At 56.1% G+C, this 9,659-nt stretch overlaps 2 protein-coding genes across 2 annotated transcripts in view; one reads left to right on the forward strand and one right to left on the reverse strand.

The window, feature by feature from the left end:
- Positions 1 to 33: 33 nt before the first annotated feature.
- Positions 34 to 4,020, forward strand: VOLCADRAFT_82684 (uncharacterized protein). Its single transcript, XM_002954155.1, has 10 exons — positions 34 to 93; positions 243 to 435; positions 792 to 990; positions 1,111 to 1,201; positions 1,340 to 1,520; positions 1,928 to 2,106; positions 2,447 to 2,607; positions 3,005 to 3,136; positions 3,427 to 3,567; positions 3,792 to 4,020. The coding sequence occupies exons 2-10, from the start codon at positions 270 to 272 to the stop codon at positions 4,015 to 4,017; spliced, it is 1,476 nt and encodes a 491-aa protein (XP_002954201.1). The 5' UTR covers positions 34 to 93; positions 243 to 269; the 3' UTR covers positions 4,018 to 4,020.
- Positions 4,021 to 7,417: 3,397 nt separating this feature from the next.
- The window catches only part of VOLCADRAFT_121275 (uncharacterized protein), a gene marked incomplete at its 5' end in the record, with an annotated part of 9,159 nt that continues 6,917 nt past the window's right edge, over positions 7,418 to 9,659 (reverse strand). The window contains 3 exons of the mRNA XM_002954227.1: positions 7,418 to 8,201; positions 8,510 to 8,677; positions 9,120 to 9,244. Coding sequence (XP_002954273.1) covers positions 8,076 to 8,201; positions 8,510 to 8,677; positions 9,120 to 9,244 — 419 coding nt within the window. The 3' untranslated portion in view covers positions 7,418 to 8,075. The remainder of the gene's footprint in view (positions 8,202 to 8,509; positions 8,678 to 9,119; positions 9,245 to 9,659) is intronic.

Raw genomic sequence — 9,659 nt, forward strand, 5'->3', positions numbered from 1 at the left:
GATAGCGCGGGGCCGCTGGAGGCTGTTCGACATGTGCCGCGCGACGAGTTTGTGTCAGCAAAGCTGTCCTCCAAGCTGGGCCAGCAGCTTAAGGTGCGGAGGAGCAATGTCGGAAGGGGGATCTGCTGCATTGCTGGGACAGATTCTCATCCTGACCTGTCTCCTCGCTTCCTCTCCAACGCATTTCCATTTCTCCTGATATGCGTGTTCCTGGTTTAATCAACCCGCTCCCCCACGCACAGGACGTGCTATCCATTTGCGGCGGTGGCATGCCCGGTTGGTGTGCTGCTCTGGCTGGGCCGTGCCGCTTCCTATTTCCCTTTGAGATCCGCAAGCGGTACTTTTACTGCACTGCCTTTGGCCTGGGACGGGCGCTGCAGCACATGCAGCAGCTGCATACGGCGGAGGCGGGCGGGGCCCCGGGGGCGGGGCACGGTGGAGGGGACCGGGACGGCAGAGAGCTGCGAGTTGGTCGCCTGCAGCGACAAAAGGTACAGAAGTCTTGAAACGGCAGCTGGTGGGGATGGGGGTAAGAATCTAAAACCTTCAGCGTCGGTGGGGCGGAGTGTGTTGGGTGAGAGCTGAAGAAGGAAGTGGGGGAGTAATTCCTGTTCCAGTCGCGGGGTTCTTTTTGTGAGGGTGCCGGTTGCCAATAGTGGCTTCTACTTCTACTCTCTCGAAGTTGCCAGTGGATAAGGGACGACGGAAGAAGGCGGAATTTGGTCTCCCAGAACCGCCGCAATGATAACCAACCTGAACGCCTTGAATGTCAAGCACAACTCTATCGAGAGCTGTGAGCGGGACCCGTGTGCAGGTCCGCGTATCCCGCAAGCGCATCCTGGAGTCCGCTGCCAAGGTGATGGAGTTGTACGCCCGCAGCCGTGCTGTACTAGAGCTCGAGTACTTTGGCGAGGTGGGCACCGGCCTGGGCCCCACGCTGGAGTTCTACACGCTGCTGTGTCACGAGCTGCAGCGCAAGGACCTGGCGATGTGGCGCCATGAGGAACAGGATGACACACAGCAGCAACAGGAGCCGCAGCAGCAACAGGAGCAACAGGAGCAACAGGAAGGGGATACGGAAGCTCCCCAGGAAGAGCCTGAGGCGATGAGGCTTGGCGAGGGGGAGGACGCGGAGGCGAAAGGCCTCCGCGCCTCTGCGTCGGCTTCGGCTTCTCCGGACACAATGGAGGTTGATGGCGGCGTTGGCGCGGCGGCGGCGGCGGCACCGCCGCCGCTGCCGCTGCAGCAGCGCCTCTCCGGGGCCGTTCAGGGCGCGTTAGCGACGGGCGGGTTGGTTTCTGTGCCGTCGCGCCGCGGCGAGGCTGCCACGCATGAGGAGTGTGAGTACGTGAACGCGCCATGGGGATTGTTCCCGCGGCCGCTGCCGCCGGCAGCGCGCAGCAGTCCAGCGGGTCTAAAGGCGGTGGAGCGCTTCCGGTTGCTGGGCCGCACGCTGGCTAAGGCGCTACAAGATAACCGGCTTCTGGACTTGCCGCTGAGTCATGTCTTCTACGCAGCAGGTGTGCGGTCGCAAAATATGGACAAGGGTGGGGGGGGCCTGTCCGGCTCCGTTCCCGTGTGGGCTAACCCGTGCGGGCGACTAACTAGCAAGGAGTTTGCAGCTCGCTGCCTGGACACCACCCGGTTTAAAACAATGTATCCGTTTCTTTTTTCTAGTGGAACTAAAAGCAGCCCCACACGAGTTATAGTGGACAGGATTGTGGCCTGTGTACAATGTAATCCCACTGCTTGCTGGCGCGACCTGTGATACCGTTAGAGTTTCAGCTCATGTGTACACCACACATCAGCAGCACAAACCCATTACGCAATTCTTCGCTCTTGCTGTTTCCCACCAGACCTTTTCAGCTGAGGTGGAAATACAATTCATGCATTCTGTCCCTGTTTGTCCCCATGCAATGCAACGCAGCTCTGGGCAGCCCGCTCGACATGTGGGACATTGCACGCATCGACCCCGGACTTGGAGCCACACTGGCCAAGCTGCACTCGGCGCTGGTGGCGTACAGGGCGGCGGGCGGCAGTGGGACGCTGCTGGTTGACGGGGTGTCCGTTGAGGATCTTTGCATTACCTTTGTGCTGCCTGGTACGGTGGGGCAGCGAGAGTAGAGCAGACACATGACTGTTGGCATGTTGCGCCGAACCACTGCAGGCTAACTCGGTCGGGGGGTTTGCATGAATGGCAGCTGCGGAGGCGGAGGACGGAGGATGGCCTCTTCGCTTCCCATCTTCGCAGATCCCCCAGACTGAGCATGTCCGAGCGCCCTCCTGAATGTCGCCGGACTCAAGGGGACGTTCATGGGTTAAGCAGAAAGGGCTGCTGCTTTTGTTGTGCAGCTGTCCATGTGATTGTCTCGAGGGTTTAGCCGCGTTGTTGTTGAGACGCAGTTCGCGCGGCGATATGCTGTGCGCTGCGTGTGTTGCAGGTCAGCCTGACTACCCGCTTCGCCCCGGTGGGGAGGAGCTGGTGGTGGGCTCAGCGGAGCAGCTGGGAGAATACATCGAGGCGGTGGTAGACGCCACTCTTGGCTCGGGCGTTGCGGCGCAGATGGCTGCTTTCCGGGAGGGCTTCAACGAGGTCTTTAGCCTCAGGTACGTGTGTAGTGAGTGTTTCACAGATCGGAGCATCTTGCAGGAGCTGCCGAGAATGAAAGGTGTTCCGCATATGCTCTGCGTTGTACTTCCCCAAGCTAGGGGGACAAGTGAATGTGAATTTGAACCGAGCCAGTCGGAGCTTTAGCACTCGTATGCATTTGTTGCCTTACAGCCTTGCAGCCTTGCCATGATGTGGACGTGCCGGCTGCCTATTGCTAAACGAAATCGTCTTCCTCTATCGGCCTTTCAGTAGCAGCTTCCGCTTATGGCATAACGTCCCGGCATACGATTCGATCGATTACTGACGCTTGCCCGGCCAACGGAATACGTCGCGTCGCGTCCCGTCACGTCCCTTGCCCCTGTGTCTACTTAATTCGCTGCCATGTCTCCGCAGTACGCTCTCTCTGTTCCATGAGGACGAGATCGAGGTCCTGCTGTGCGGCAGTGGGGAGCGCTGGACGATGCAGGTGCTGGCGGAGGCCATCAAGTTTGACCACGGCTACACAGCCAACTCTCAGCCTGTCAGGTCAGTTCGCTCTCCTTCGTAAAAATGGTTTGAAGAATCTGGTCGTGTGTGGGAGCACAGTGGGCCAGTACTAAAGCCGCACGTCCGTAACACGTACGTGAGGCCAACAGCAGTAACAGTAGACACAGCGGTGAGCGGTGTTGGCTGCGTGTATGAAGAGAGTTCGCATATTCTCGCATGTCGTTTTAGTGAATGGTGCTGTCACTGTCCACCTGCATGTTTCATGACGGCGACAAAACTTGTTAAACTCGAAGGGTCTGTCGCCCCGCCTACTTTCCACTCTATTTCAGGTTCCTGTTGGAGATTTTGTCGGGTCTGGACGCGTCGGAGCAGCGTGCCTTCCTGCGTTTCGTCACGGGCTGCCCCCGCCTGCCACCCGGAGGGCTGACCGCCCTGCAGCCGCGACTGACCGTGGTCCGGAAGCACCCCAGGTGGGCAGAGGGGAGTCGAGTCCTCCTTACAGTAGTAGGACGCGGGAGGGGCGATAAGCGGAAGGGTTATGAACCTTATGAACCGTGAAGATGATGTGATTGCCAAGTTTAACAGCAGCAGCAGCAGCGGCCATTTTCTGCTGCTTCCGTTGTCTCGTCCGTTGGATCGCGCTCGCACTGACAGTTACCAGCCCCCTTGCCGTTTCCTGTGGGATTGTGCGCAGCGGCGGCGAGGGCCCCAGCAACAACCCCACCCCGGTCGGCAGCTTTCAGGAGGCGGGCCTGAGTCTGGGTGCGGCCACGGCGGTGTGCGCCGCGGATGCCGACCTGCCCAGCGTCATGACGTGCGCCAATTACATCAAGTTGCCGCCGTACAGCAGCAAGGCCGTCATGTCGGCGCGCCTCATGTACGCCATTAGGGAAGGCCAAGGCTCTTTTGACCTATCATAGCCTCGCCGCCGAGTCCACACGGGGGCTTTTTTTGGCCCTGGTGGCCATTGTGTCAACCGTAGCAACGAAGCCAGCGGGGCGAGATCGTAACCAACGGGAGCTCCAGCAACTCCGGGAAGCTCTGGATGCTGTGGCCACCAGTTCCGCCGCCGGCCTGACCCACCAGCCGGATTATTGCGGTCTCTTGTTGTATTGTATTGCTAGCCCGCAGTTGCCCCTGAGTTGCGGATCTTGAGGATCTTGAGGAGATATTAAAGAAGGAAGCATCGCAGCCAGTAGCACACCGGAGCAGCGGGTATGGTGGGCTGCAATGTATGATGTGCCAGGAGCAGCGCCCGGTGAGGTACACCCTCCCCCAGGTAGTACGCAGACCTACAGCTACATAACATCAGCCGCATGCAGACCTGTTGCCGGGTACCCACCGCACTTTCGGAAGATATGCGGGGACTCCAGCGACCGCGTATGAGGTACCGGCACAAGATATACCCCATCGCGCTCGATATGCCGGATATGCACTCGTGTGTCATCGGCGTTTGCGGCCAGGACAGAGGTGCGCATGGCAAGTGGACAGGAAGGGAGGTGCCTTCCGTGCCCCGCTAGGACTTTTTGGCGTGTTGATTACAACACGGTTTGTAGCCTATCAGGTAATAGGTCTTTATAAAGAGGGAGGAGGAGCTGTTGGCATGGCACGCATTCTGGCGAGTGTTGCCACAAGACCCTGTCCATACATCAACAGGCGCTTGGCTGAGGAATGGCTTCTGAGGCTCCAGGTTAAGATTCACTGGCCCGAGTGACGTCCGCATGTGTTCATGTGGGTTTCATGCACGCTTTCTTTTCATCTCATAATGTTGATGGTGGCTTGGCATATCCCTTCCCGTCCTTCGTCGTCGATGGCGTCGACATCCTAATGAACAAATAAGCCCGTCCAAAGCTGAGAGGTGGCCGGAGCCAGTATGCGTAGTTATATGCCGGCATGTGGAGCGCGTGGGTCTTCATTTCATGGAGCATGTGAACGAAAGAGGCGTAGCGCCGTTTGGTTGCCGCTGTCCATGTGGATCTTTGCTTCTCACGCCTTTTGCAAGACAGAAACGATGAAACGCTATTCACGCTTCGACATTGTTGTTGTGTTTCTTCCGCTGTTTCTTTGTTTGTGTACCTGCATGTGTATCTTGTGTGCGTTCGGTGGTGTTCGGTTGTGTTTGTGCTTTGGTGTATGCGTGCTTTGTATGCTTATAGGCTGGAGCCCTCCACCCCAAGCCCGAAGGCTTGCTAGCCCAGCTCTAGCCCCGCAGAGCTAGCCCGCTCCCTCGGAGACGGTGATGTCCTCCTTTGCTGATTGCGGCTCCTGCCAGGTCTGCATTGGAGCCAGTCGGCCAGTCCAGCAGAAGGCCGATCGGGGTTTTAGTTGGGTAGTTTCCTAGTTGTCAGGCTGGGGTGTACATTGTTCCGAGGCGTAAGCCGAACAGTGGCCACTGAAATGTGTGAAGCCCCTCGAGCCACATGGCTGTAAATTGATACAGGTTGACGTCGTACTGCATGAAGTAGCATTACTCATTGTATGTTAGTTAACGGTAAGTTGCCTGGCGAATGCGCGTAAGATATGCTTAACTCCACCCTTAACTCTGGATTGATGGGGCTCGGTGCACTTGATCAGGGTTCAAGGGGAGAGCGTGTAGGCGACTTCTTTCTTGCGCCAAGATAGAGCAGTCAGTCTGCATACAGAACTATCCGTTTGGCTAACGAAGATGAAGTTGATGTAGCAATAAGGATACCTTGTCTCTGCGGGCTGACGTTGCCGCTTTGTCATGACGATTGCGCCGTACGGTACAGTAATGCTGTACTGGTGGACGAGCTCGTGGGTTATTATGTGAAATGTTTTCAGTTTCTGTTAAATGTTTCGTAATGAAGGATAACAAACGAAACACCCACAAAGACGTTGAGCAGTTGATCCCTTGTTGGCAAAGACAACTCCATCAGCTCCATGACCGCCAGCAGTGAAACTCCGACCTGCGCTCTTTGCGGTGCTGTAGCATGTATGGAATGCGTAGCTTGCATAAGATCTGGCAGCTCCGGGTTTATGTGCGGAGCTACGTGCCTCCGCCAACACTTCAATGTCCACCGGGACGATAAGCCACAGGAGCATACATCGTCAAAAATAAACCCGCCTCAGACACCCTCACGTCACAGGTACGTTAGACTATACCATGGCGCGCTTTCGCGTATTTCAAGCGAGCGTAACAAACCACTGCTTTTTTACTTTCATGCATTTCAGGCAGACCTATGGCGCTCCTTCCCATCAGAGCCCATTACTGCGGGAAATTCCGCACCCGCGAGCAACGCAATACAGGACACCGCGGGACGCTTTTTGGTCGTGCAGCTTAACTGCCCATGCAACCTTTGTTCCGCCTAATTCTCGACATGTTTCCTCGACAGTGTTGGTCAAGCAGCGGTGAGGGTTTTTGGAATTACAGTTGCACTGAACAATTACGCGTCTTGACTATGGATGGATTTTTGGTGATGATGGCTAATTGTATGCTGTTACGTGTATAAAAATGCAAAGTCGCGCTAGCCAGAGCATTGAGCTGGCAATGACAAATGAACATCGCGTGTCCGTTTCTTTGATATGGGATTGTGGCTTTGACGTGGGAGTATCGCACATGGTTGATATTTTGCTGGATTGCAAAGAACTGAACTTGGATTGCATGGAGATTTTGTGTGGGACAGAAAGTGCTGGTGACGTTACAAGTAATGGCTGCCCAACCCTAGGCGAGGTGCTGCTGCTGTTGTCCAGTTGTGAATATGCTATCGCCGGGTTTGTTGGACTAGGGCGCTCATTCACCTACTGCGACATTGTTCCGGGCGACGCCTGCGTGGAGCGGACTGTTTCCCGCTATTTGTCGACTACCTCCTCGTCGAGCTTGAACTTTTTTCGGATGACTGGATCGTTTTTGAGGTAGGCCATGTCGACCTGCAGTAACGGACGACTTTAGCGTGCGATGAGTGGAGAGTTGACGGCAAGCGGCTGAGAGAGCCTGACTTCACACCATCAAGGCTGCCGACCAGCAGAGTAATATGCCACTTAAGATGAGGTTGCGCCGCTGCCACGGCTGAGCCTTTTTCCAAATGTCCGCAAGCCGGCCCATCTCGCCTGAATGGGGTTGCCAGCTATTGATAAGCGTAGCGGTTCTGCATTGGCAACATACTTGTTGCGCATACAGAGTAATATGCTTGTGTCGGAATGTTGCGTGGACGACCGGCGCGAAGGTTGTGACGACGGTAAATCGGTACAGCGAAATCGTTCGTACGAAGTGGGAGACGGACAACGACATTGTGGAATCCAAGAGTTTACATCCGATCCTACATTCGAGGTGGGGTGACAAACGTCATCCATTTACACGTGCACGATAACATCCAGTTACACGTAATCGTTTCCCCTCCCGCTCTTTTTAATACTACCTCTTCTCCCCTGCTGCTCCTCTCAGTCTCAACAATATGTTCTCCCAGGCTTATGCATCATAAAAGTGTACTTGAGCCATCAATAATCACAACATCACAACAAGCGGAACATGCAACATTAGGTGTGAAAAAATGTCTGCATAGTCATGATGGTGTTATGATGTTTTGACGGTACGCTTTGAAGTAGTGAGCACTTGCGTCGTCCCCCAACTCGCAATACCGCCCCTCCATATCCATATGCTGTGCTTGTCTAAATTTGACAACAGAGCGAAGCTGACGACCACCACCACCACCACCAGGTGCGCTGTAATGCGGTGCAAAACCTACTCGACCTATCTGCACTTTACTCCCTCCAAACCCGAGACATAACACAACAGAAATTACTTGGACACGCAACGTCACAAAAAAAGGGAAGTAAAGGTCCACGATAATCGCCCAATAACCGCTCAAGCATAAAGATATAAGCTTTGCGAAGCATTATGCACGACCACGCTTTATAATCGTGTTTTAAACGCAACGTTGGCCCTGTCCATAAACGAAAGCACCCGTACTTCTGATCTCTAGACGGGGACCATTTTGTCTTGGAAGGCCCGCTACGGTCGTCACGCATCGGCACCACCCGTTGCTGCTGACCCACGAGTCACCTCCATGTAGAGGCGGTGCCATTCGTGCATATTCGCCTCCTCCTGGTAGCTCTTGACGTGCAAGTTGTTGTCCAGGGTACCCTCCTGTTGGGCACATGAAGTAACGGGGCATGACACAGCGGCCTTGCCGGCGAGCGGTGCAGAGTTCACCACCAACCACAACCACCACAACCACAACCACCACAACCACAAATCGGTGAAGTTGGACGTTACCCCCCTCGTGCAGTGTGGTGACTCACCAAGGGGGAAAGAAGTGTCCCTCCACGCGACCGCACCACTCTCGTATTCAAAAACACACATGCACACGCGCACATACATACATACACACACACACACACGCGCACATACATACATACACACACACACGCGCACGCACACACACACACACGCACCTGCAAGATGGCGCAGAATTCCGCAACCTTTTGCCTGGCTCGCCCCCGGCTCTGTAGCAACTGAATACCGGTTGCCGCCGCGTTGTACCGCACCACGAACTCGCACGAGGGCACGTCCAGGCCCTCCTCCGCAGCGGAGGTGGCCACCAGCACCTTGCAGCCGGTCTCCTGAAGAGGGAAGGACCGCAGAGAGAGCGCAGTTCCCGAGTTGGGGTGTGTGGGGGTGGGGGTGGGGGGTGCAAGACAAACCACGGACGGTTGAAGCCGATTTGAGGGGAAAGGGGGGAAAAGGTCGTTCAGGTGCTGCGGGAGGAGGAGGATGAGCGCGGCGGCGGGGGCTATATAGAGCTCAGCAGGAACGGAACGGAACGGAAAAAAACAGCGTAGCACAGGACAGCACAGGACAGGACAGCAGCATCTTCAGGACCACAATTCAGAACACTACTAAATCTTATCAAGCTAAGAGCGAACAGGAACCGGACAAGGAATCGGACAGCAATCAAACCCCCCCGCCCCCCGCCCCTTGGTGACGTGGCCCTTGCGGTTCTTCGTGGTCGCCTTCACCTCGGCGCTTTCGCCATTCCCCCGCCGCCGCCGTCGTGTTGTTTACCTTGAACAGGTTCAGCACCTGCTGCTGCTGCGTGTCGCTCATTCCGCGGCCGTGGCGGTCTTGCTCGGGGGCCAGACCCGCGCGCTTCCCCGTGGTGTTGTTGTGACCGATCAGCTCCAGAACCTGTATGTATGTGCGCGGGTGGAGGAGGGCGAAGAAAGGGGGGAGGGGTACGGCTGACCGTCAAGCGGTTTGTGGTGGGGTGGGAGGTGGGAGGTGGGAAGTGGGAGTAGTCAAAGGATTCATGGCCGATGGCCCCACGCTCTCCCCACCTCCCCAGACCCGCGTTCACGTCCTCCGGGAAGCGGCCCCTTGGCTCGGTCACGCCAGCCCCCCTCAGCCCCTTGGGTCGGTCACCCAAATCATATGAACGTCCAACTCCCCACACCTTACAAACCGGCCTCCCATCGCCCGCTTCCCCCTTCCTTTGGCCCGAAATGCTTGTTTAATGTTTATGAAATACGCCAAAAATCAGTTAAAGTCACAATCCTTTTTTGACAACCCTTTAGGGGATATCATCATCCCTTAAAGGGGAACTAA

This window comes from Volvox carteri (assembly GCF_000143455.1).
Source record: "Volvox carteri f. nagariensis unplaced genomic scaffold VOLCAscaffold_41, whole genome shotgun sequence".
Taxonomy (NCBI): domain Eukaryota; kingdom Viridiplantae; phylum Chlorophyta; class Chlorophyceae; order Chlamydomonadales; family Volvocaceae; genus Volvox; species Volvox carteri.

Excerpts from the sequence above, each read along its gene's own strand:
- VOLCADRAFT_82684 (XM_002954155.1), top strand. The coding sequence starts at position 270 with ATGCCCGGTTGGTGTGCTGCTCTGGCTGGGCCGTGCCGCTTCCTATTT. Across the intron at positions 2,107-2,446 it reads CCTTTGTGCTGCCTGGTACG|CCTGACTACCCGCTTCGCCC; the intron begins GTGGGGCAGCGA and ends GTTGCAGGTCAG. Across the intron at positions 2,608-3,004 it reads AACGAGGTCTTTAGCCTCAG|TACGCTCTCTCTGTTCCATG; the intron begins GTACGTGTGTAG and ends ATGTCTCCGCAG.